The sequence below is a fragment of the Babylonia areolata genome, chromosome 10 (assembly GCF_041734735.1).
Source record: "Babylonia areolata isolate BAREFJ2019XMU chromosome 10, ASM4173473v1, whole genome shotgun sequence".
Lineage (NCBI taxonomy): Eukaryota > Metazoa > Mollusca > Gastropoda > Neogastropoda > Buccinidae > Babylonia > Babylonia areolata.
This window is the reverse complement of record NC_134885.1, coordinates 44,221,044-44,248,543: the sequence shown is the minus strand read 5'-3', so window position 1 is coordinate 44,248,543 and position 27,500 is coordinate 44,221,044. Positions and strand designations below refer to the sequence as shown.

General features: G+C 52.4%; 1 protein-coding gene across 2 annotated transcripts in view; it reads left to right on the top strand.

The window, feature by feature from the left end:
• The window catches only part of LOC143287032 (alpha-1,3-mannosyl-glycoprotein 4-beta-N-acetylglucosaminyltransferase C-like), a 50,459-nt gene that overhangs the window by 5,810 nt on the left and 17,149 nt on the right, over nt 1-27,500 (top strand). The window contains exons 1-2 of one of the 2 annotated variants that reach the window (XM_076595045.1): nt 3,913-4,011; nt 6,112-7,006. In XM_076595045.1, the coding sequence (XP_076451160.1) occupies nt 6,880-7,006 (127 nt within the window). In that variant the 5' untranslated portion in view covers nt 3,913-4,011; nt 6,112-6,879. Of the gene's footprint in view, nt 1-3,912; nt 4,012-6,111; nt 7,007-27,500 lie in introns of those variants that run through there. The other variant, XM_076595044.1, reaches the window with a different exon arrangement.

The window sequence follows — 27,500 nt, the reverse complement described above, 5'->3', positions numbered from 1 at the left end:
AATCGAAGCAGTGCGTTCCCTGGTGATTCCCTCGCTTCCTAATCGGACGCGTTATCTCGGGCCAGCACCTCACAGTCACAAAGTCCAATGACAGTATTTGCCCTTCTTGCAGAAGCACAATAAAAAGTGAGATACATCCTAATGCTGCGGTGCAGTACCGCCCTTTATACACCACCCTCCGCCATGCAGATATTACTGCTGATGTGTTGTCGAGCAACAAACACTCCACCATCATTGATCGAGCTCAATACGTACCACAAGCAGTTTATAATGATATGAAAATAAACCAAAACCAAAAACAAACAAAAACCAACAACAAACACACAAAACCCAACATATAAAACCCAGGATGGTCCAGTCTCAGTGTGTGTGTGTGTGTGTGTGTGTGTGTGTATTAGGGGCGGCGTGGTGCGTGTCATGACTAGCGGCATGGCCAAGAGATCTGAGTTCAGTTTATAACGTCGCCAGGTGACACAATTACTCCACTTGACTGAAGGGCTCACTTCACAAGTAGAAACCTCAGTACTCTCTCTGTGTGTGCCTGTCTCAGTCACTGTCACAGAGAGAGAGAGAGAGACACTAACACTAACACACACTAACACACACACACACACACACACACTAGCACTAACACACACACTAGCACTAGCACTAACACACACACACACACACACACACACACACACACACACTAGCACTAACACACACACTAGCACTAACACACACACACACACACACACACACACACCGTCTTGCGGGGAAACGCTTCAGACAGTTTGAAAGATAAAAAAGGGGGGAGGGAGGTGAGGGGGGGGGGGGGGGGGGGGGGGGGGAAGTCTCGTGGTATGGTAATGTTGTTATTACCAGGAGAGAAATACCAGTTTTTGTTGTCGACATTTTCGTTTGTTACAATCCTTTTCAAAGGTTAGTTCCAATTGTGTTCGAGCATAGGTTACTCAGTTTGTTGATACTGGCATTTTTGAAAGTTCTGCTGTGAAACCGCGACATTTTGTGTGTGTGTGTGTGTGTGCGTGTTAGTGTTAATGTGTGTGTGTGTGTGTGTGTGTGTGTGTGTGTGTGTTTTCGTGTACGCGTGTGTGTGTGTGTGTGTGTGTGTGTGAGTGTGTGCGTGTGTGTGTAATCATTGTCGTACACATCATACAAAAATAGCAATTCAGCGTCAGAGACAAAAGCGTGTTTTGCGGTGTTCGCACGGAAAGCGTTGTGTGGCCGTCAGACACACCACTGTCACAGCAACACCCTCAGGTCTTCTCCTAGCTCACAGTACTCCGCGAACACAGTGATGTAACTTCAGGATCCAGCCTCTGATTACAGGGAACAGCCACTTGATGCTCTTGTCACCAGTTACGTATCGTGGTTAGCACACAACATCCTAATTCGGCGGTTAGATCTGTCATGGAGAGTCACGTCATTTTGCAATCAAAACAAACTGTAGGCTGACAACTAAGATCACAGGATGAATGTGCTCTGGTATCAATCTGTAGGCTGACAACAAAGATCACAGGAACTGTGAATGTGCTTCGGTATCAATCTGTAGGCTGACAACTGACTAGTATCAAAGGAACTGTGAATAGGTTGATGAAATTTTGATCAACAATGTTTCTTTTACCCCTTTTTTGTTTTGCACACACACACACACACACACACACACACACGCGCGCGCGCGCGCGCCAGTCATGAGGCATAGTGAATCCCTCACTGGACTCATTCCTTGACACGCCTCAACAACAGAGAAACGGGGGGGGGGGGGGGGGGGGTGGGGTTGGAGACAGGCCGACAGACAGAGTGACGGCAAGGATGTATTAAAGGGATGGAGAGAAAGGGGTGGGAGGTGGGGGAGGGGAGTGGGAGGGGCTGGATACAGGGGGAGGGGCTGGATAGGGGGGGGGGGCTGGATACAGGGGAAGTGGGAGGGGCTGGATACAGGGGGAGGGGCTGGATGGGGGGGGGGGGGGGGCTGGATACAGGGGGAGGGGCTGGATGGGGGGGGGGGGGCTGGATACAGGGGAAGTGGAAGGGGCTGGATAGGGGGCGGGGGGGGGGGCTGGATACAGGGGGAGGGGCTGGATAGGGGGGGGGGGCTGGATACAGGGGGAGGGGCTGGATACAGGGGGAGGGGCTGGATACACAAAGGCAGAAAGCCAGGCCAGACAGAGAAAGACGACTTTACCAGTGATGTTTCCGAAGTGAAACCCGAGCTGAGGGAACACAAGCTGGGCAGTGAGATATGCCCCATTAGCAGCTAGCTGTTGGCCACAGGACATCACACACAGCACCACTGACACCACACACAGCACCACTGACACCACACACACAGCACCATTGACACCACACACAGCACCACTGACACCACACACAGCACCACTGACACCACACACACAGCACCATTGACACCACACACAGCACCACTGACACCACACACAGCACCACTGACACCACACACACAGCACCACTGACACCACACACAGCACCATTGACACCACACACACAGCACCATTGACACCACACACACAGCACCATTGACACCACACACAGCACCACTGACACCACACACACAGCACCACTGACACCACACGCACAGAACCACTGACACCACACACAGCACCATTGACACCACACACAGCACCACTGACACCACACACAGCACCACTGACACCACACACACAGCACCACTGACACCACACACAGCACCATTGACAACACACAGCACCACTGACACCACACACACAGCACCACTGACACCACACACAGCACCACTGACACCACACACACAGCACCACTGACACCACACACAGCACCACTGACACCACACACACAGCACCACTGACACCACACACAGCACCATTGACACCACACACACAGCACCACTGACACCACACACAGCACCACTGACACCACACACAGCACCATTGACACCACACAGAGAACCACTGACACCACACACAGCACCACTGACACCACACACAGCACCATTGACACCACACAACACAGCACAACACACAGAGCACCATTGACACCACACACACACAGCACCACTGACACCACACACACACAGCACCATTGACACCACACACAGCACCATTGACACCACACACACAGCACCATTGACACCACACACACAGCACCATTGACACCACACACACAGCACCATTGACACCACACACAGCACCACTGACACCAAGAGCAGCTAAAAGAGGAGCACAAGATTCTAAAAAAAAAAAATCGAAAAAAGTACATGTCCGTCTTTCCGTAAAAGAGGCATACACTTTGTTAGAAAAATCAGCATGGGGTCGATTTCATAACCGATGGAAGGAAAAGTTTTTAAAACATAAAGGGACATTATTCCCCGAGAATATTATTAAAGAAAAGATACCGAATCCATCAGCTTGCTATACAAGATTAATAACCTCTACTTTATTCTGCATAAAACTTGATGCGCTGAAGACAAAGTATAGTAAACATGTTACATGCATATGTGGTAAGCAGTTCAGCTTGCATCATTGTTTGTTTCACTGTCAGCAGTTACGTACCTTCTTACCCAAGTATTTCAAAGAGAATAACTATTCTGCAGATGTTTTTTTGAAAGTTATTTCTGACGAGGTTCTTATGGTCGAACTTTCGCAGACATTAGTTCATTGCCCTATTTCTACATTCCTTTAATGTACTTCAGAATTATGTTAATGGTTCCTGATTATTATTATCATTATTGAATTGTTACTGTTAAATGTAATTGCATGTTAATTATGCATTTTTTGTAGTTTTCTGTTTTCCTCTTCCCTCTCCCCTCCCGAATCAAGAACAGCAACAGCAACAACAACAAAACCCCGATGTTATGAAGCAAAACCCGAGCAAATCAACAGAACAATGGGTTTTTCTTCGTGCAGTGTGCGACACTGTGTGGATCAGGATGTGAAAGCAGATACTCCACTGCCGTTCGGTCTATTTCCCACTGTAAATGTCGCCAGCTTCTTAGTGCCAGGAAACAGTGATGTAGGTGCAGCCAGTAGATGTTGGTGTTGACGTGATGACATGGAAAATGGTGTGACGTGATGGAATATGGATGTTGGTGTGTGACGTGATGAAATATGGAGTTTGGTGTGTGACGTGATGCAATATGGATGTTGGTGTGTGACGTGATGAAATATGGATGTTGGTGTGTGACGTGATGAAGTATGGATGTTGGTGTGTGACGTGATGAAATATGGATGTTGGTGTGTGACGTGATGAAATATGGATGTTGGTGTGTGACGTGATGAAATATGGATGTTGGTGTGTGACGTGATGAAATACAGATGGATGTTGGTGTGTGACGTGATGGAATATGGAGAATGGATGTTGGTGTGTGACGTGATGAAATATGGATGTTGGTGTGTGACGTGATGAAATATGGATGTTGGTGTGTGACGTGATGGAATATGGATGTTGGTGTGTGACGTGATGAAATATCGAGAATGGATGTTGGTGTGTGACGTGATGGAATATGGAGAATGAATGTTGGTGTGTGACGTGATGAAATATACAGAATGGATGTTGGTGTGTGACGTGATGGAATATGGATGATGGTGTGTGACGTGATGAAATATGGATGTTGGTGTGTGACGTGATGAAATATGGATGTTGGTGTGTGACGTGATGAAATATACAGAATGGATGTTGGTGTGTGACGTGATGAAATATGGAGAATGGATGTTGGTGTGTGACGTGATGAAATATGGATGATGGTGTGTGACGTGATGAAATATGGATGTTGGTGTGTGACGTGATGAAATATGGATGTTGGTGTGTGACGTGATGAAATATGGATGTTGGTGTGTGACGTGATGAATATGGATGACGGTGTGTGACGTGATGAAATATGGATGTTGGTGTGTGACGTGATGAAATAGAGAATGGATGTTGGTGTGTGACGTGATGAATAAGGAGAATGGTTGTTGGTGTGTGACGTGATGAAATATGGATGTTGGTGTGTGACGTGTCTGAAATATGGATGATGGTGTGTGACGTGATGAAATATGGATGTTGGTGTGTGACGTGATGAAATATGGATGATGGTGTGTGACGTGATGAAATATGGATGATGGTGTGTGACGTGATGAAATATGGATGTTGGTGTGTGACGTGATGAAATATAGAGAATGGATGTTGGTGTGTGACGTGATGAAATATGGATGTTGGTGTGTGACGTGATGAAATATGGATGTTGGTGTGTGACGTGATGAAATATGGATGATGATGTGTGAGGTGATGAAATATGGAGTATGAATGTTGGTGTGTGACGTGATGAAATATGGATGTTGGTGTGTGACGTGATGAAATATGGATGTTGGTGTGTGACGTGATGGAATATGGATGATGATGTGTGAGGTGATGAAATATGGAGAATGAATGTTGGTGTGTGAGGTGATGAAATATGGATGTTGGTGTGTGACGTGATGAAATATGGATGTTGGTGTGTGACGTGATGAAATATGGATGATGATGTGTGAGGTGATGAAATATGGAGAATTGATGTAGGTGCCCGAGTGTGTGTGTGTGTGTGTTTGTGTGTGTGTGTGTTTGTTTGTTTATGTGTGTGTGTGTGTTTGTGTGTATGTGTTTGTGTGTGTTTGTTTGTTTGTTTGTGTGTGTGTGTGTGTGTGTGTGTGTGTGTGTGTGTGTGTGTGTGCGCGCGCGCGCGCGCGCGCTCTATGTGTTTGTGTGTGTGTGGTGTCTATGTCTGTATGTGTTTGTGTGTGTGTGTGTGTGGTATCTATGTGTGCATGTGTGTGTGTGTGGTGTCTATGTTTGTACGTGTTTGTGTGTGTGTGTGGTATCTATGTGTGTGTGTGTGTGTGATGAAACTGTTTGATGGGATGAGGTGAGGGGTTTGGACAAGCGGGTAGAGGCACGTGCAGTATAATGTTCAATGCCGCCTGATTTGGAGCTCCCCCCCCTCCCTTTCTGTTAGCCATGTCTAGTTAATGTGTATCTGAGAGAGCACGAAAGAGACAGACAGACAGACAAGACAGAGACATAGACCTATAGGGAGTTCATGACGTAGCCTAAAGTCAATTCAGACATATAACTAATTAACCTTTTCTTGATTTGCAGGTCAAACACCGAACAGGCCGGGACTTGATGACAGCAGCAAGAATGTCGCGGCGTCACACACATGCCGCATACAGATCAGTTTAACTGAGAAAGGGAAGTGACGTTTTCGTGTTGCTGAAACTGAAAGTGCCAAATGTGAAGCGTTGTGAACTTCAGTGAGTGACGAAGGAGAAGAGATGTATTTGGAAGAGATGATAAACCAGTGGAGTGGTAATGACTGCATTTGTGGGCAGTGAGTGGGGTGTGTACTGCCAGTGTTGAGAAACTGATAATGACTGCATTTGTGGGCAGTGAGTGGGGTGTGTATTGCCAGTGTTGGAAACTGAAAGTTAACATCAGAAGATTCTTTTAAATAAATTGAAAAACAACAACAAAAACAACACATTAATAATGATAAATCGATGAAATAAAGCACGCAAAGAGAGAGAGCGAGAGAGAGAGAGAGAGAGAGAGAGGAAAAAGTAACAACAACAAGAGAAAACCCTCAGTAATCAACTGAACTGATCATCGCCATCACAGTGAACGGCCCATCGCCTGACGCCCTGACAGAAGCTGAGGTCCTGGCTCAGTGACGGGTCGTTGTCGGAGTCCAGGGCAGCATGTCCAAGTGGCGAGGAGGCTGAAGATGGTCCCCCCCCCCCCTCACCCTCCCTCCACACCGGGCCTCGGAAGCATTCCTGACACCCACCTCACACCGCTTGCTTGCTCTCCAAAGAACGATTACGTCAAACTGTGTCTGACGTCATAAAAGTGTGTCCGTGACGAAAGATGACGCCAACGAAGGTGTTACGCAGACTGTGTCTGCCGAGGTCGATGGGCCGGTCCAGCTTGATGGTTACCTTGGTTACCTGTGTCATCGCGCTGCAGACCTTGATTCTCATCAGGATGAGTGATGGTGAGGGCCTCCCTTCTCTCTCTGTCCCCCCCCCCACCCCCCAACCACCCCTGTCTGTCTGTCTGTCTGTCTGTCTCTCCCCCCACCATTTCTGTCTGTCTCTCTCTCTCCCTCCCCTGCCCCTCCCCCCCCCCTTTCTGTCTGTCTCTCCCTCCCCTGCCCCCCAACCACCCCTGTCTGTGTGTGTGTCTGTCTGTCTCTCCCCCCACCATTTCTGTCTGTGAGTCTGTCTATCTCCCTCCCCTGCCCCCCCCCCCCCACTTCTGTCTGTCTCTCCCCACCCACCCCCATTTCTGTCTGTGTGTCTGTCTATCTCCCTCCCCTGCCCCCCCCCCACTTCTGTCTGTCTCTCCCCCCACCATTTCTGTCTGTGTGTCTGTCTATCTCCCTCCCCTGCCCCCCCCCCCCACTTCTGTCTGTCTCTCCCCCCACCATTTCTGTCTGTGTGTCTGTCTATCTCCCTCCCCTGCCCCCCCCCCCCACTTCTGTCTGTCTCCCCCCCCCCCCATTTCTGTCTGTGTGTCTGTCTATCTCCCTCCCCTGCCCCCCCCCCCCCCCACACTTCTGTCTGTCTCTCCCCCCCCCCATTTCTGTCTGTGTGTCTGTCTATCTCCCTCCCCTGCCCCCCCGCCCCACTTCTGTCTGTCTCTCCCCCCCCCCCATTTCTGTCTGTGTGTCTGTCTATCTCCCTCCCCTGCCCCCCCCCCCCCCCGCCCCCCCCACTTCTGTCTGTCTCTCTCCCCCCCCCCCCAACCACCCCTGTCTGTGTGTGTGTGTCTGTCTGTCTCTCCCCCACCATTTCTGTCTGTGTGTCTATCTCCCCCCCTGCCCCCCCCCCCACTTCTCTCTGTCTATCTCCCTCCCCTGCCCCCCACCCCCCACACACACACAGTTTGCAGGTATCAGCAAGCCCTGGCAGCCAGCTGGGAGGAGGTGTGACGTACCGATGTGTTCCCGGTTCCCCCAACCAGCGTTCCGTTCGTTTTGAAGTGACTCCACACGGGAGGTCAGCATGCAGGTCAGCCGTGGAGCTGACCCCTGTGGAAAGGTCACCGGACTTCCTGACGGCTCCGGGAGGAAGGGGGGGGGGGGGGGCAGTGTCATGTTTCCTCGTGTTCATGAGTGCTGGGGACGGAGAGATGGAGAAGGGTATCAGGTGTCCTTCACAACAGCGCGTCACCAAAGCGGAGAGATGGAACGAGTGTTAATTAAGAGATGGGTGACTTCCACAGAGACACGCAGTGTGTCAGTGAGCTGTGTGAATGAAGTGGGCATGTCGCCTGTCAGTGAGCGATGTGAATGAAGTGGGCATGTCGCCTGTCAGCTGTGTGAATGAAGTGGGCATGTCAGTGAGCTGTGTGAATGAAGTGGGCATGTCGCCTGTCAGTGAGCTGTGTGAATGAAGTGGGCATGTCGCCTGTCAGTGAGCTGTGTGAATGAAGTGGGCATGTCGCCTGTCAGTCAGCTGTGTGAATGAAGTGGGCATGTCGCCTGTCAGCTGTGTGAATGAAGTGGGCATGTCGCCTGTCAGTGAGCTGTGTGAATGAAGTGGGCATGTGGCCTGTCAGTGAGCTGTGTGAATGAAGTGGGCATGTCACCTGTCAGTGAGCTGTGTGAATGAAGTGGGCATGTCGCCTGTCAGTGAGCGATGTGAATGAAGTGAGCATGTCGCCTGTCAGTGAGCGATGTGAATGAAGTGAGCATGTCGCCTGTCAGCTGTGTGAATGAAGTGGGCATGTCGCCTGTCAGCTGTGTGAATGAAGTGGGCATGTCGCCTGTCAGTGAGCGATGTGAATGAAGTGAGCATGTCGCCTGTCAGTGAGCGATGTGAATGAAGTGAGCATGTCGCCTGTCAGCTGTGTGAATGAAGTGGGCATGTCGCCTGTCAGCTGTGTGAATGAAGTGGGCATGTCAGTGAGCGATGTGAATGAAGTGGGCATGTCGCCTGTCAGCTGTGTGAATGAAGTGGGCATGTCAGTGAGCTGTGTGAATGAAGTGGGCATGTCACCTGTCAGCTGTGTGAATGAAGTGGGCATGTCGCCTGTCAGTGAGCTGTGTGAATGAAGTGGGCATGTGGCCTGTCAGTGAGCTGTGTGAATGAAGTGGGCATGTCGCCTGTCAGCTGTGTGAATGAAGTGGGCATGTCGCCTGTCAGTGAGCTGTGTGAATGAAGTGGGCATGTCGCCTGTCAGTGAGCTGTGTGAATGAAGTGGGCATGTCGCCTGTCAGCTGTGTGAATGAAGTGGGCATGTCGCCTGTCAGCTGTGTGAATGAAGTGGGCATGTCGCCTGTCAGTGAGCTGTGTGAATGAAGTGGGCATGTCGCCTGTCAGTGAGCTGTGTGAATGAAGTGGGCATGTGGCCTGTCAGCTGTGTGAATGAAGTGGGCATGTGGCCTGTCAGTGAGCTGTGTGAATGAAGTGGGCATGTCACCTGTCAGCTGTGTGAATGAAGTGGGCATGTGGCCTGTCAGTGAGCTGTGTGAATGAAGTGGGCATGTCACCTGTCAGCTGTGTGAATGAAGTGGGCATGTGGCCTGTCAGTGAGCTGTGTGAATGAAGTGGGCATGTCACCTGTCAGCTGTGTGAATGAAGTGGGCATGTCGCCTGTCAGTGAGCTGTGTGAATGAAGTGGGCATGTGGCCTGTCAGTGACGATGGATACAACGTACAATGGTTCACACCGCTGGTCAGCAGTTCAGTTCACCCCGAGACACGTGGCACTGGTGTGTACACCGGGGGACTTGTGGGACTTAACATGCACCCACATCATGAATACAGCAAGTAACACGTTTAGTTAGTTAGTTAGTTATTTTAAAATCAAGCTTCCCTTTACACGTGGGTGATGTGTGTGTGTGTGTGTGTGTGTGTGTCTGTGTGTGTGTGTGTGTGTGTGTGTGTGTGTGTGTGTGTGTGTATGCTGGGGAGGGGGTAGGTGCGAGGGGGTGCTGGGGGGGGGGGGAGGGTCGATGTCGATGTGTGTGTGTGTGTGTGTGTGTGTGTGTGTGTGTGTATGCTGGGGAGGGGGTAGGTGCGAGGGGGTGCGGGGGGGGGGGGGGGAGGGTCGGTGTCGATGTGTGTGTGTGTGTGTGTGTGTGTGTGTGCGCGCGCGCGCAAAATAAAAAATAACATAAGCTGGGTGAAGTATGGATAAAGTCACACGCAATGTGCGATATGTGCAAGGCAGACATGAAGGGCCTGTATGTGTGTGCACACAATGTGCGATGTGTGCAAGGCAGACATGAAGGGCCTGTATGTGTGTGCACACAGACACAGCTTGGCAAGGGATTGATCAGGCCAGAAGGCGTTACATCGATCTGACCACAGGTCGGACCAAACAAGACATACACTGCACCACTGCTGCAGCCCTCCCTTTCTTTTCTTGTCAACAGATGGCGTTGCCCTCCACCACCACTCACCCCCCACCCACAGCCCTCCCACCCCCCTCCCCGTCCGTCCAATCCACTCCCCCAGCAGATCATGACGGTAAGAAGATCCAGTGCTGAAGTCGTCTGACTGAGGTGAGGGGACAGGTGTGTGGGTGCAGGGGTCAGGTGAGGTGTGGGGGAAGGGGGAAGATAGGTGTGTGTTATGTGTGGGGGGAGGGGGGAGATAGGTGTGTGTTATGTGTGGGGGGAGGGGGGAGATAGGTGTGTGTTATGTGTGGGGGGAGGGGGGAGATAGGTGTGTGTTATGTGTGGGGGGAGGGGGGAGATAGGTGTGTGTTATGTGTGGGGGAAGGGGGGAGATAGGTGTGTGTTATGTGTGGGGGGAGGGGGGAGATAGGTGTGTGTTATGTGTGGGGGGAGGGGGGAGATAGGTGTGTGTTATGTGTGGGGGGAGGGGGGAGATAGGTGTGTGTTATGTGTGGGGGGAGGGGGGAGATAGGTGTGTGTTATGTGTGGGGGGAGGGGGGAGATAGGTGTGTGTTATGTGTGGGGGGAGGGGGAAGATAGGTGTGTGTTATGTGTGGGGGGAGGGGGGAGATAGGTGTGTGTTATGTGTGGGGGGAGGGGGGGAGATAGGTGTGTGTTATGTGTGGGGGGAGGGGGGAGATAGGTGTGTGTTATGTGTGGGGGGAGGGGGGAGATAGGTGTGTGTTATGTGTGGGGGGAGGGGGAAGATAGGTGTGTGTTATGTGTGGGGGGAGGGGGGAGATAGGTGTGTGTTATGTGTGGGGGGAGGGGGGAGATAGGTGTGTGTTATGTGTGGGGGGAGGGGGGAGATAGGTGTGTGTTATGTGTGGGGGGAGGGGGGAGATAGGTGTGTGTTATGTGTGGGGGGAGGGGGGAGATAGGTGTGTGTTATGTGTGGGGGGAGGGGGGAGATAGGTAATAATAATATTATTATTATTTTATATTTTTTATATAGCGCTATAATACAAGCATAAGCAAGCTCTAAGCGCTTTACAATCCAATACCTAAAGTGAAACAAAAAAGCATATAAAAAGTAGCAGAAACATAAAACAGAATCATTAATATTATAAAAACACAATGTATAAAACTCACAAAGTAGCATACTATCAATACTACAACTGTTCCACTCCAACACTCACACTAACACACACGCACAGACACACACATAATTAAACGGCTGAGATGACAGCAATTTTCACTTAAAATACATACATGTAAACAGGAACATAACTGTAATCTGCATGCCACAGGTTTTGTAAAAATTGTAGAATAAAATTTTGGGTAGAAAAGGTAAAAGGGGTAAAAATCGGGTCATTCTCCCTTTCGAACCACACCACCACCATCCATCTACCTACCCCCATTCTCTCTACTCTCCCATCACACACACTACATTGCCATGGGCCTGGGACAACAGCACTATTTGAGTGATGGCAAGTATTTTTAAAGAGATACGTTTTAAGATTTGCTTTAAAGATAGATGAGTTGTTTGTCTGAGAGCAATAGGCAGAGAATTCCAAGATGTTGGGCCGAAGACGGAAAATGACCTCTTTCCACGGGAGTTAAGGAAGTATCAGGGAACAGTTAGCTGGGAGGAATCAAGAGATCTCAATGTTCTGTTTGGCAAGTACGGGTTAACAAGCTCAGAAAGATATGAGGGTGTGGTATCACAATTCAGGCACTGAAAGCATAGGCAGGCAACCTTATATTCAATTCTGGCTTGAACAGGCAACCAATGAAGTGTCCGCAGGAGAGCAGTAGCGCTCTCTCTCATCGACTTTTTAAGGACGAGTCGAGCTGCACTATTCTGTATTTTCTGGAGCTTGTAGAGTTCATCAATGGGAAGGCCAGCTAAGAGAGAATTACACTAATCTAGGCTGGATAAAATGAAGGCAACAGCAAGTTTGTTGGCGGCATCAACAGACAGGAAGGGGCGGATTTTACTAATCTTACGAAGCTGAAAGTAAAGAACTTTACACAGGTGGTTCACATGAGTTTCCATCGTGAGGGGATGAATAGAGGTAAAAACCAAGATTGCGGACAGAACTAGAAACAGAAATTTCTATGCCAGAACAAATGATAGACGTTGCATTTCATCTGCTTGAGCTTATTTTTATTACAGTCAACATGAGTTCTGTTTTGTCGTCATTCATTTTTAGTTTGTTTTGTTTCATCCACTTTGCTACATTTTCTATACCAGTTTTAAATTTAGAAGCTAAACATGGAATTTCAGAGGGAACAGTAGAATCATGCAGTTGAGAATCGTCAGCAAACAGATGATAATGAGGTACAGACTGTTGGATGATCAGACTGACGTTGTGTGTACATTGTAAAGAGTACAGGTCCCAGGACGGAACCCTGTGGTACCCCATATCGGAGCACAGACGGAACAGACTGGTTTCCATTTACAAGGACAGAGTGTGTGCGACCTGATAAGTAGGAATGAAACCATTTCAGAACAGTACCATTGAGTCTGAACACACATAGGGGGAGATAGGTGTGTATGTCATGTGTGGGGAGGGGGGAGATAGGTGTGTGTGTCATGTGTGGGGGAGGGGAGAGATAGGTGTGTGTCATGTGTGGGGGAGGGGAGAGATAGGTGTGTGTCATGTGTGGGGGAGGGGAGAGATAGGTGTGTGCCATGTGTGGGGGAGGGGAGAGATAGGTGTGTGTGTCATGTGTGGGGGAGGGGGGATAGGTGTGTGTCATGTGTGGGGGAGGGGGGAGATAGGTGTGTGTCATGTCTGGGGGAGGGGAGAGATAGGTGTGTGTGTCATGTGTGGGGGAGGGGGGAGATAGGTGTGTGTCATGTGTGGGGGAGGGGGGAGATAGGTGTGTGTCATGTGTGGGGGAGGGGAGAGATAGGTGTGTGTCATGTGTGGGGGAGGGGGGAGATAGGTGTGTGTGTCATATGTGGGGGAGGGGAGAGATAGGTGTGTGTCATGTGTGGGGGAGGGGAGAGATAGGTGTGTGTGTCATGTGTGGGGGAGGGGGGATAGGTGTGTGTCATGTGTGGGGGAGGGGGAGATAGGTGTGTGTCATGTGTGGGGGTGGGGAGAGATAGGTGTGTGTGTCATGTGTGGGGGAGGGGGGATAGGTGTGTGTCATGTGTGGGGGAGGGGGGATAGGTGTGTGTCATGTGTGGGGGTGGGGGGAGATAGGTGTGTGTCATGTGTGGGGGTGGGGAGAGATAGGTGTGTGTGTCATGTGTGGGGGAGGGGGGAGATAGGTGTGTGTGTCATGTGTGGGGGAGGGGAGAGATAGGTGTGTGTCATGTGTGGGGGAGGGGAGAGATAGGTGTGTGTGTCATGTGTGGGGGAGGGGGGAGATAGGTGTGTGTGTCATGTGTGGGGGAGGGGGGAGATAGGTGTGTGTGTCATGTGTGGGGGAGGGGAGAGATAGGTGTGTGTCATGTGTGGGGGAGGGGAGAGATAGGTGTGTGTGTCATGTGTGGGGGAGGGGAGAGATAGGTGTGTGTGTCATGTGTGGGGGAGGGGGGATAGGTGTGTGTCATGTGTGGGGGAGGGGGGAGATAGGTGTGTGTGTCATGTGTGGGGGAGGGGGAGATAGGTGTGTGTGTCATGTGTGGGGAGGGGAGAGATAGGTGTGTGTGTCATGTGGGGGGGGGGAGATAGGTGTGTGTCATGTGTGGGGGTGGGGGGAGATAGGTGTGTGTGTCATGTGTGGGGGAGGGGGGAGATAGGTGTGTGTCATGTGTGGGGGAGGGGAGAGATAGGTGTGTGTGTGTCATGTGTGGGGGAGGGGGGATAGGTGTGTGTCATGTGTGGGGAGCGGGGGAGATAGGTGTGTGTGTCATGTGTGGGGGAGGGGGGAGATAGGTGTGTGTGTCATGTGTGGGGGTGGGGGGAGATAGGTGTGTGTGTCATGTGTGGGGGAGGGGGGAGATAGGTGTGTGTCATGTGTGGGGGAGGGGAGAGATAGGTGTGTGTGTGTCATGTGTGGGGGAGGGGGGATAGGTGTGTGTCATGTGTGGGGGAGCGGGGAGATAGGTGTGTGTGTCATGTGTGGGGGAGGGGGGAGATAGGTGTGTGTCATGTGTGGGGGAGGGGAGAGATAGGTGTGTGTCATGTGTGGGGGTGGGGAGAGATAGGTGTGTGTCATGTGTGGGGGAGGGGGGAGATACGTGTGTGTCATGTGTGGGGGAGGGGAGAGATAGGTGTGTGTCATGTGGGGGGGGGGAGATAGGTGTGTGTCATGTGTGGGGGAGGGGAGAGATAGGTGTGTGTCATGTGTGGGGGAGGGGAGAGATAGGTGTGTGTGTCATGTGTGGGGGAGGGGGGAGATAGGTGTGTGTCATGTGTGGGGGAGGGGAGAGATAGGTGTGTGTGTGTCATGTGTGGGGGAGGGGGGATAGGTGTGTGTCATGTGTGGGGGAGGGGAGAGATAGGTGTGTGTCATGTGTGGGGGAGGGGGGGAGATAGGTGTGTGTGTCATGTGTGGGGGAGGGGAGAGATAGGTGTGTGTGTGTCATGTGTGGGGGAGGGGGGATAGGTGTGTGTCATGTGTGGGGGAGGGGAGAGATAGGTGTGTGTCATGTGTGGGGGAGGGGGGATAGGTGTGTGTCATGTGTGGGGGAGCGGGGAGATAGGTGTGTGTGTCATGTGTGGGGGAGGGGGGAGATAGGTGTGTGTCATGTGTGGGGGAGGGGAGAGATAGGTGTGTGTCATGTGTGGGGGTGGGGAGAGATAGGTGTGTGTCATGTGTGGGGGAGGGGGGGAGATACGTGTGTGTCATGTGTGGGGGAGGGGAGAGATAGGTGTGTGTCATGTGGGGGGGGGGAGATAGGTGTGTGTCATGTGTGGGGGAGGGGAGAGATAGGTGTGTGTCATGTGTGGGGGAGGGGAGAGATAGGTGTGTGTGTCATGTGTGGGGGAGGGGGGAGATAGGTGTGTGTCATGTGTGGGGGAGGGGAGAGATAGGTGTGTGTGTGTCATGTGTGGGGGAGGGGGGGATAGGTGTGTGTCATGTGTGGGGGAGGGGAGAGATAGGTGTGTGTCATGTGTGGGGGAGGGGGGAGATAGGTGTGTGTGTCATGTGTGGGGGAGGGGAGAGATAGGTGTGTGTGTGTCATGTGTGGGGGAGGGGAGAGATAGGTGTGTGTGTCATGTGTGGGGGAGGGGAGAGATAGGTGTGTGTGTCATGTGTGGGGGAGGGGGGAGATAGGTGTGTGTGTCATGTGTGGGGGAGGGGGGAGATAGGTGTGTGTGTCATGTGTGGGGGAGGGGGGAGATAGGTGTGTGTGTCATGTGTGGGGGAGGGGGGAGATAGGTGTGTGTCATGTGTGGGGGAGGGGGGGACAGGTGTGCGTCATGTATCGGGGGAGGGGGAGAGAGGTGTGTATCATGTGTGGGGGGAGGGGGGAGATAGGTGTGTGTGTCATGTGTGGGGGAGGGGTGGGATAGATGTGTGTGTCATGTATCGGGGGAGGGGGAGAGAGGTGTGTATCATCTGTGGGGGAGAGGGGGATAGGTGTGTGTGTCATGTGTGGGGGAGGGGGATTAGGTGTGTGTCATGTGTAGGGGGAGGGGGAGAGAGGTATGTGTGTCATGTGTCGGGGGAGGGGGAGAGAGGTGTGTGGGTGTGGGTGTCAGGAGAGGTGTGAGGGGAGGGGGAGAGGTGTGTGAATGTGGGTGTCAGGAAAGGTGTGAGAGGAGGGGGATAGGTGTGTGGGTGTCAGGAGAGGTGTGAGGGGAGGGGGAGAGGTGTGTGGGTGTCAGGAGAGGTGTGAGGGGAGGGGGAGAGGTGTGTGGGTGTCAGGAGGGGTGTGAGAGGAGGGTGTGTGGGTGTGGGTGTCAGGGGGGGGGGTGAGGGGAGGGAGAGAGGTGTGTGGGTGTGGGTGTCAGGAGGGGTGTGAGGGGAGGGGGAGAGGTGTGTGGGTGTCAGGAGGGGTGTGAGGGGAGGGGGAGAGGTGTGTGGGTGTCAGGAGGGGTGTGAGGGGAAGGGGAGAGGTGTGTCGGTGTCAGGAGGGGTGTGAGGGGAGGGGGAGAGGTGTGTGGGTGTCAGGAGGGGTGTGAGAGGAGGGTGTGTGGGTGTGGGTGTCAGGGGGGGGGGGGGGTGAGGGGAGGGAGAGAGGTGTGTGGGTGTGGGTGTCAGGAGGGGTGTGAGGGGAGGGGGAGAGGTGTGTGGGTGTCAGGAGGGGTGTGAGGGGAGGGGGAGAGGTGTGTGGGTGTCAGGAGGGGTGTGAGGGGAGGGGGAGAGGTGTGTGGGTGTCAGGAGGGGTGTGAGAGGAGGGTGTGTGGGTGTGGGTGTCAGGGGGGGGGGGGGTGAGGGGAGGGAGAGAGGTGTGTGGGTGTGGGTGTCAGGAGGGGAGGGGGAGGGGGAGAGAGGTGTGTGGGTGTGGGTGTCAGGAGGGGTGTGAGGGGAGGGGGAGAGGTGTGTGGGTGTCAGGAGAGGTGTGAGGGGAGGGGGAGAGGTGTGTGGGTGTCAGGAGGGGTGTGAGGGGAGGGGGAGAGGTGTGTGGGTGTGGGTGTCAGGAGGGGTGTGAGGGGAGGGGGAGAGGTGTGTGGGTGTGGGTGTCAGGAGGGGTGTGAGAGGAGGGGGAGATGTGTGTGGGTGTCAGGAGGGGTGTGAGGGGAGGGGGAGCGGTGTGTGGGTGTGGGTGTCAGGAGGGGTGTGAGGGGAGGGGGAGAGGTGTGTGGGTGTGGGTGTCAGGAGGGGTGTGAGGGGAGGGGGAGCAGTGTGTGGGTGTGGGTGTCAGGAGGGGTGTGAGGGGAGGGGGAGCGGTGTGTGGGTGTCAGGAGGGGTGTGAGGGGAGGGGGAGAGGTGTGTGGGTGTGGGTGTCAGGAGGGGTGTGAGGGGAGGGGGAGAGGTGTGTGGGTGTCAGGAGGGGTGTGAGGGGAGGGAGAGAGGTGTGTGGGTGTCAGGAGGGGTGTGAGGGGAGGGGGAGAGGTGTGTGGGTGTCAGGAGGGGTGTGAGGGGAGGGAGAGAGGTGTGTGGGTGTCAGGAGGGGTGTGAGGGGAGGGGGAGCGGTGTGTGGGTGTCAGGAGGGGTGTGAGGGGAGGGGGAGCAGTGTGTGGGTGTGGGTGTCAGGAGGGGTGTGAGGGGAGGGGGAGAGGTGTGTGGGTGTGGGTGTCAGGAGGGGTGTGAGGGGAGGGGGAGAGGTGTGTGGGTGTGGGTGTCAGGAGGGGTGTGAGGGGAGGGGGAGAGGTGTGTGGGTGTCAGGAGGGGTGTGAGGGGAGGGGGAGAGGTGTGTGGGTGTCAGGAGAGGTGTGAGGGGAGGGGGGAGGGGGAGCGGTGTGTGGGTGTGGGTGTCAGGAGGGGTGTGAGGGGAGGGGGGAGAGAGGTGTGTGGGTGTCAGGAGAGGTGTGAGGGGAGGGGGGAGGTGTGTGGGTGTCAGGAGGGGTGTGAGGGGAGGGAGAGACAGAGAGGGGAACACAGTCCTCCAGACAGGCTGACTCAAGTGTACTTCAGGTGACCTGGCACAGGCAACACGTGTAGCGATGCTGTGTCCTGCCAGCTGTGGGATGTCACATATCGATTTCAGCTGACGACAATCTTAGGTCTGGCTTGACTCGAGGCGATGCAGCTCTTCATCACGTCGCTGCTTCTCTCAAAACAAAAATCACACACACACACGTACAACACACACACACACACACACACACACACACACACACACACAGATATATATATATATATATATATATATATATATATATATATATATATATATATATATCTATATCAGGTGGGCAGTTTGCATTCTTCAGGACTGTGTGAGGTATGTATTCAGTTCATGGGCAGTCAATGACAAAAATGTAAAGGAAGTTATGTTACAATATCAAAACGAGGTTTTCGCGCGCGCCCTCGCGCGCGCGCGCGTGTATGTGTGTGTGTGTGTGTGTGTGTGTGTGTGTTGTACGTGTGTGCGTGCCTCTGTGTGTGTGTGTGTGTGTGTGTTGCGCTTGTGTGGGTGTATGTGTGTATGTGATTACACAAAACTGTGCGGGTAAAGGTATGCATGCTCTCTCTGTCTCTGTCTCTCTCTCTCTCTCTCTCTCTAACCTGTGTGTATGTGTGTTTTGGACGAAAGGGAAAAGAGAACACAGCATTAGACCTACTGTTTCCCAGAAATGAAAACAAAGATATTGTGCTTACCTCATGGAGGTAGGTGTTGGGTGTTGGGGTCATAACAGAAACATGACGTGCAGCACGAACACAAAGAACACAAGGCACTTGGTGTGCCTCTCTACACGGTATTTGACAGGTACAAAATAACATAGACATCACAGTATGTGCTGATTTCATGACGGCTTCCGTGCCTACAGGGTTGGAGCACTTAGCTGACATTTGTTTTGTCTTTTTTTATCTTTAATGTTAGGTTTCGTGTTCCTGTTCTTAGCTGAGAACAACATTTCTTTGGTCCCTGATTGTTCTGCCATTCTTGGACCGAGCTTTCCGTTATTGCCATTGTGTGTTTTGATGAAGTCTTCTCAGTCTGTTTTGGAAAGTCATAGAAAATGACTAATGTTTTGTTTTGTTTTTAGCACTTTGTGATAGCGAACCACTGTTGCTGTATAATAAAGGGCAGACGTGAACTTTTGTCAGGTGTCATCTCACGTTTGTTCTTACATCAACGAGTTAGGCTGTCATGCGAAAATGTCTGAAAAAGATTCAAGAAACTCTATTTTCAAGAAAAGGTAAACAAAAACACATGTCTGCACATCAGAGACAGAAGCTTTCGACCCACAAATGTTGACATCATAGATTGTGTTTTTACCAGTATCGGTAGGAAACATCTGTTGCCTGCAGCAAAATAGATTGGATGAATGGATGAATAGCTGAATGAATGAACGAATGAATAAATGAATGAATGAACGAACGAATGAATAAATGAATGAATGAATTCAGAATAATGATAACTAAATAGCTGAGGTGAACAGAACTGTGAAATAAAACAACAGAACCAATCCCTAATCAAGAGTGCCCATCCCATCCATGTCTGAGTGAAAAGTGATCAATGCCGTTTCCTTCCTTTAACCCTGACTGCTGAACCATGGTGAAACACATCAGTGTTGCATCAACCTGCACTGCTTTCACCACGTTTCGTGTACTTTCAGTGCTTTGATTGATTTTTGCTGGATGAAGTGATGCAGTTCTTGCTGGATGATTTTTTTTTTCTCAAGGCCTGACTAAGCGCGTTGGGTTACGCTGCTGGTCAGGCATCTGCATGGCAGATGTGGTGAAGCGAATATGGATTTGATGGTTGAAGTAATGCAGTTCTTGCTGGATGAAGTAATGCAGTTCTTGCTGGATGAAGTGATGCAGTTCTTGCTGGATGAAGTAATGCAGTTCTTGCTGGATGAAGTGATGCAGTTCTTGCTGGATGAAGTAATGCAGTTCTTGCTGGATGAAGTAATGCAGTTCTTGCTGGATGAAGTGATGCAGTTCTTGCTGGATGAAGTAATGCAGTTCTTGCTGGATGAAGTGATGCAGTTCTTGCTGGATGAAGTAATCCCTTGCTGGATGAAGTAATGCAGTTCTTGCTGGATGAAGTGATGCAGTTCTTGCTGGATGAAGTGATGCAGTTCTTGCTGGATGAAGTAATGCAGTTCTTGCTGGATGAAGTGATGCAGTTCTTGCTGGATTAGGTGATGCAGTTCTTGCTGGATGAAGTGATGCAGTTCTTGCTGGATGAAGTAATTCCTTGCTGGATGAAGTAATGCAGTTCTTGCTGGATGAAGTGATGCAGTTCTTGATGGATGAAGTAATGCAGTTCTTGCTGGATGAAGTAATACAGTTCTTGCTGGATGAAGTAATGCAGTTCTTGCTGGATGAAGTGATGCAGTTCTTGATGGATGAAGTGATGCAGTTCTTGCTGGATGAAGTGATGCAGTTCTTGCTGGATGAAGTAATGTCTTGCTGGATGAAGTAATGCAGTTCTTGCTGGATGAAGTGATGCAGTTCTTGCTGGATGAAGTAATGCAGTTCTTGATGGATGAAGTAATGCAGTTCTTGCTGGATGAAGTAATGCAGTTCTTGCTGGATGAAGTAATGTCTTGCTGGATGAAGTAATGCAGTTCTTGATGGATGAAGTAATGCAGTTCTTGCTGGATGAAGTAATCCCTTGCTGGATGAAGTAATGCAGTTCTTGATGGATGAAGTGATGCAGTTCTTGCTGGATGAAGTAATCCAGTTCTTGCTGAATGAAGTAATGTCTTGCTGGATGAAGTGATTCAGTTCTTGCTGGATGAAGTGATGCAGGTCTTGATGGATGAAGTGATGCAGTTCTTGCTGGATGAAGTAATGCAGTTCTTGATGGATAAGTAATGCAGTTCTCGATGGATGGAGTAATGGAGTTCTTGCTGGATGAAGTAATGCAGTTCTTACTGGATGAAGTGATGCAGTTCTTGCTGGATGAAGTGATGCAGTTCTTGATGGATGAAGTGATGCAGTCCCAAGAGGGCGAATTCCAGACAATGGTGACTGACACCCTGACCTGTCAAGCTCAGTCTGATCACAACGCGATCCTGTCAAGCTCAGTCTGATCACAATGCTATGACAAGTTTCAACAACGAGCATACCTGTCTGCAGCAGTTAAAGAGTTAATGCTGTGAAAACAGATTTTATCCAAAATCTTAAAGGCGTCTGTGGTGGATGAATCACACTGTAACGTTGCCTGCACAATGCAGTTGCCAGCAGATTCTTCGTATCTTTGCCCGATTAACGCTTTGTCAGCTGCTGACAGACATGCTTTAAAGTGAAGGACTTTCACCTCACTGGGATCAGACAGAGCTTACAGGTCAGGACGTCAGTGAAAGGCTGTCACCTTACTGAGATCAGACACAGCTCACAGGTCAGGACGTCAGTGAAAGGCTGTCACCTCACTGAGATCAGACACAGCTTACAGGTCAGGATGTCAGTGAAGGGCTGTCACCTCACTGAGATCAAACACAGCTTACAGGTCAGGATGACAGTGAAGGACTGTCACCTCACTGAGATCAGACACAGCTTACAGGTCAGGATGACAGTGAAGGGCTGTCACCTCACTGAGGTCAGACACAGCTTACAGGTCAGGATGACAGTGAAGGGCTGTCACCTCACTGAGATCAGACACAGCTTACAGGTCAGGATGACAGTGAAGGGCTGTCACCTCACTGAGATCAGACACAGCTTACAGGTCAGGATGACAGTGAAGGGCTGTCACCTCACTGAGATCAGACACAGCTTACAGGTCAGGATGACAGTGAAGGACTGTCACCTCACTGAGATCAGACACAGCTTACAGGTCAGGATGACAGTGAAGGGCTGTCACCTCACTGAGATCAGACACAGCTTACAGGTCAGGATGACAGTGAAGGACTGTCACCTCACTGAGATCAGACACAGCTTACAGGTCAGGATGACAGTGAAGGGCTGTCACCTCACTGAGGTCAGACACAGCTTACAGGTCAGGATGACAGTGAAGGGCTGTCACCTCACTGAGATCAGACACAGCTTACAGGTCAGGATGACAGTGAAGGGCTGTCACCTCACTGAGATCAGACACAGCTTACAGGTCAGGATGACAGTGAAGGGCTGTCACCTCACTGAGATCAGACACAGCTTACAGGTCAGGATGTCAGTGAAGGGCTGTCACCTCACTGAGGTCAGACACAGCTTTCAGGTCAGGATGTCAGTGAAGGGCTGTCACCTCACTGAGATCAGACACAGCTTACAGGTCAGGATGACAGTGAAGGGCTTTCACCTCACTGAGATCAGACACAGCTTACAGGTCAGGATGACAGTGAAGGACTGTCACCTCACTGTGATCAGACACAGCTTACAGGTCAGGATGTCAGTGAAGGGTTGTCACCTCACTGAGATCAGACACAGCTTACAGGTCAGGATGTCAGTGAAGGGCTTTCACCTCACTGAGATCAAACACAGCTTACAGGTCAGGATGTCAGTGAAGGACTGTCACCTCACTGAGATCAGACACAGCTTACAGGTCAGGATGTCAGTGAAGGACTGTCACCTCACTGAGATCAGACACAGCTTACAGGTCAGGATGACAGTGAAGGGCTGTCAGTGACCATTCTTCATGTTGATTTCTTCACCTCGTACAACAGTGCCTTTGTTCAGCTTCATCAGCTGTACCTCAGCTCCAGACCCAAACTACACTGACTGGTGTTACTTCACCCAGGTTCAGTTGTCACTGACTCACAGCTTCTTTTCCTCTTTGTGTCTCACCTATACCGAACCACTGATCGTTCACTGACTCACAGCTTCTTTTCCTCTCTGTGTCTCACCTATACCGAACCATTGATCGTTCACTGACTCACAGCTTCTTTTTCTCTCTGTGTCTCACCTATACCGAACCACTGATCGTTCACTGACTCACAGCTTCTTTTTCTCTCTGTGTCTCACCTATACCGAACCACTGATCGTTCACTGACTCACAGCTTCTTTTCCTCTTTGTGTCTCACCTATACCGAACCACTGATCGTTCACTGACTCACAGCTTCTTTTCCTCTCTGTGTCTCACCTATACCGAACCACTGATCGTTCACTGACTCACAGCTTCTTTTCCTCTTTGTGTCTCACCTATACCGAACCATTGATCGTTCACTGACTCACAGCTTCTTTTTCTCTGTGTCTCACCTATACCGAACCACTGATCGTTCACTGACTCACAGCTTCTTTTTCTCTCTGTGTCTCACCTATACCGAACCATTGATCGTTCACTGACTCACAGCTTCTTTTCCTCTCTGTGTCTCACCTATACCGAACCACTGATCGTTCACTGACTCACAGCTTCTTTCTCTCTCTGTGTCTCACCTATACCGAACCATTGATCGTTCAATTACCCACTGATATCATCAACTGCATGTGATTAAACCCTGGACAGCTGTGGCACTGGATCTAATTGCACACCCTAATCACTGCAGTAAATCGTCATGAAACCTCCCCCCCTCCTCCCCCTTCCACCTCCAGCCTCCCTTCTCCACCCCGCCCAGTCCACGTGGAGCAGCCATTGGCCATTCCAGGAAGCTGATCTCCCTGTGATAAAAAACAACGATTGTGCTTACTGATATCACAGGCAATAATATTGATGAAAATAGTCATCAAAATATAATAACAACCACGATAATAATGTATACATATGTACATGTCATTCTCTGGGTTGATACTGTCCATCTCTCTCTCTCTCTCTCTCTCTCTCTCTCTCTCTCTCTCTCTCTCTCTATATATATATATATATATATATATATATATATATATATATATATATATATGTGTGTGTGTGTGTGTGTGTGTGTGTGTGTGTGTGTGTGTGTGTGTGTTGCTTGCTTCATATCGTTCGCTTCGCTAGGTCTGTTTCTGTTCTTTATACTATGCAACAGTTGCTTTCAAAACAAATGATTATAAAGAATAAAACGATAACAGATTTTTTTTAATAAAAAAAAAAAATCAGCGTTGATTGTATCACCGTCAGTTTGCAGGGGTTATTGACGTCGCTTTATGTTCACAAAACGTGTGTGTTTGAATCAAACATTGGCAGCCAACCAATGTGTGGATTGATCAGTGTAGGTAATTACGTGTAGCGTTGTGGTTCAGTGGTGATTGTTAATAACCTCCCACCCTCTTCCCACACCTATCTGTTGTTCGTGTGTGTTTGTGTGTGTGTGTGTGCCTCTCTCTGTCTCTGTCTGTCTGTCTGTCTTGTCTGTCTGTCTCTCTGTCACGCATACACACACGAACACACACACACATACATGATTATGCACACATACATGATTATGTACACACACACACACACAAACGCGCGCGCACACACACACACACACACACACAATCATCCATTCACTCACTGACTCACAACGCACACAGTGTATTTTTTCTATCACATCTTAGTTTTCCTTTTTCCTGTTTCTTCCTTCGACTCTTCGCAAACCACCGATAATTCAAAGCTTCAAAACAAAAACAGGAAAAAAAAAATATCATGATGTACGCGTATTCTTTGACAACGGCATGTTTGCTTTAACGGCATGTTTGCTTTAAAGCCCGTGTGAAAAGCACTTCCCACCACATCCTTTCTTCATGTGTGCATGTGTGCCGACCTGTGCGTGCGCGTACCCGTATGTGTGTGTGTGTGTGTGTGTGTGTGTGTGTGTGTGTGTGTGTGTGTGTGTGTGTGTGTCTGTGTGTGTGTGTGCGCGCGCGTGTCTGTGTTTGTGTGTCAACGGGTTCCATATGGTTGTACCCTTGATTTATTGAAGCAATACTGCAGCGACGATGGAGAGGGAGGAAGGGGGAGGTGTGTGTGGAAGGAGGGGGTAGGGGGAGGTGTGTGTGGAGGAAGGGGGGAAGGGGGAGGTGTGTGTGGAAGGAGAGGGAAGGTGGAGGTGTGTGTGGAAGGAGGGGGGAAGGGGGAGGTGTGTGTGGAAGGAGGGGGGAGGGGGGAAGGGGGGGGTGTGGAGGAGGGGGGAGGTGTGTGGAGGGGGAACGAAGGGGAGGGAAGTGGGGGGGAAGAGGGGGAGGTGTGTGTGGAAGCGGGAAGGGGGGAAGGGGGAGGTGTGTGTGGAAGGAGTGAGGAAGGGGGAGAGGGGGAAGTGGGAGGTGTGTGTGGAGTGGGGGAAGGAGGGGGAAGGAAGGGGAGGGTGTGTGGAGGGAAGGAGGGGGGGGGGGGAAGTGGGAGGTGTGTGTGAGTGGAAGGAGGGGGAAGGGGGAGGTGTGTGTGGAACGAAGGGGAGGGGTGGAAGGGGGGGGAGGAGGGAAGGGGGGTGTGTGTGAACGAGGGGGGAAGGGGGGGGAGGGGAGGTGTGGTGGAAGGAGGGGAAAGGGGGGAAGGGGGAGGTGTGTGTGGAAGGGAAGGGGGGAAGGGGGAGGTGTGTGTGGAAGGAGGGGGGAAGGGGGAAGGTGTGTGTGAGGAAAGGAGGGGGGAAGTGGGGGAGGTGTGTGGAAGGAGGGGGAAGGGGGGGAGGGGGAGGTGTGTGTGGAAGGGGGGGGAAGGAGGGGGAAGGGGGAGGTGTGTGTGGAAGGAGGGGAAAGGAGGGTGAGGGTGAGGTGTGTGTGGAAGGAGGGGGGAAGGGGGAGGTGTGTGTGGAAGGAGGGGGGAGGGGGAGGTGTGTGTGGAAGGAGGGGGGAGGGGGGAGGTGTGTGTGGAAGGAGAGGGAAGGGGGGGAAGGGGGAGGTGTGTGTGGAAGGGGGGGGGAGGAGGGGGAAGGGGGAGGTGTGTGTGGAAGGGGGGGGAGGAGGGGGAAGGGGGAGGTGTGTGTGGAAGGGGGGGGAGGGGGAGGTGTCTGTGGAAGGGGGGGGGAAGGAGGGGGAAGGGGGAGGTGTGTGTGGAAGGGGGGGGGGAGGGGGAGGTGTGTGTGGAAGGGGGGAGGAGGGGAAAGGGGGAGGTGTGTGTGGAAGGGGGGGAGGGGGAGGTGTCTGTGGAAGGGGGGGGAAGGAGGGGGAAGGGGGAGGTGTGTGTGGAAGGGGGGAGGGGGAGGTGTGTGTGGAAGGGGGGGGGGAAGGAGGGGGAAGGGGGAGGTGTGTGTGGAAGGAGGGGGAAGGGGGAGGTGTATGTGGAAGGAGGGGGAAGCGGGAGGTGTGTGTGGAAGGAGGGGGAAGGGGGAGGTGTGTGTGGAAGGGGGGGGGAAGGAGAGGGAAGGAGGGGGAGGGGGAGGTGTGTGTGGAAGGGGGGGGGGAAGGAGGGGGAAGGGGGAGGTGTGTGTGGAAGGAGGGGGAAGGGGGGGGAGGGGGAGGTGTGTGTGGAAGGAGGGGGGAGGGGGAGGTGTGTGTGTGGAAGGAGGGGGAAGGGGGAGGTGTGTGTGGAAGGGGGAAGGGGGGGGAGGGGGAGGTGTGTGAGGAAGGAGGGGGAAGGGGGGGGAGGGGGAGGTGTATGTGGAAGGAGGGGGAAGGGGGAGGTGTGTGAGGAAGGAGGGGGAAGAGGGAGGTGTGTGAGGAAGGAGGGAGGAGGGGGGCAAGGGGGGGGGGGGGAAGGGGGAAGGTGTGTGTGGAAGGAGGGGGAAGGGGGAGGTGTGTGTGGAAGGGGGGGGAGGGGGAGGTGTGTGTGGAAGGATGGGGAAGGGGGAGGTGTGTGAGGAAGGAGGGAGGAGGGGGGCAAGGGGGGGGGGGGGAAGGGGGAAGGTGTGTGTGGAAGGAGGGGGAAGGGGGAGGTGTGTGTGGAAGGAGGGGGAAGAGGGAGGTGTGTGAGGAAGGAGGGAGGAGGGGGGCAAGGGGGGGGGGGAAGGGGGAAGGTGTGTGTGGAAGGAGGGGGAAGGGGGAGGTGTGTGTGGAAGGGGGGGGAGGGGGAGGTGTGTGTGGAAGGAGGGGGAAGGGGGAGGTGTGTGAGGAAGGAGGGAGGAGGGGGGCAAGGAGGGGGAAGGGGGAGGTGTGTGAGGAAGGAGGGGGAAGGGGGGGGAGGGGGGGGAGGGGAGGTGTGTGGAAGGAGGGGGGAAGTGGGGGAAGGGGGGGGAGGGGAGGTGTGTGTGGAAGGAGGGGAGAAGGGGGAGGTGTGTGTGGAAGGGGGGGGGGGTGGGGGAAGGGGGGGGGAGGGGAGGTGTGTGAGGAAGGAGGGGGGAAGTGGGGGAAGGGGGGGGGAGGGGAGGTGTGTGTGGAAGGGGGGGGGAAGTGGGGGAAGGGGGGGGGAGGGGAGGTGTGTGAGGAAGGAGGGGGAAGTGGGGGAAGGGGGGGGGAGGGGAGGTGTGTGAGGAAGGAGGGGGGAAGTGGGGGAAGGGGGGGGAGGGGAGGTGTTTGAGGAAGGAGGGGGGAAGGGGGAGGTGTGTGTGGAAGGAGGGGGGAAGTGGGGGAAGAGGGGGAAGGGGGAGGTGTGTGAGGAAGGAGGGGGGAAGTGGGGTGGAGGGGAGGTGTGTGTGGAAGGATGGAGGAAGGGGGAGGTGTGTGTGGAAGGAGGGGGAAGGGGGAGGTGTGTGAGGAAGGGGGGGGGAGGGGGAGGTGTGTGAGGAAGGGGGGGGAGGGGGAGGTGTGTGAGGAAGGGGGGGAGGGGGAGGTGTGTGAGGAAGGGGGGGGAGGGGGAGGTGTGTGAGGAAGGAGGGGGAAGGGGGAGGTGTGTGTGGAAGGAGGGGGGAAGGGGGAGGTGTGTGAGGAAGGAGAGGGGAAGGGGGGGGGAGGGGGAGGTCTTAGAGAAATTG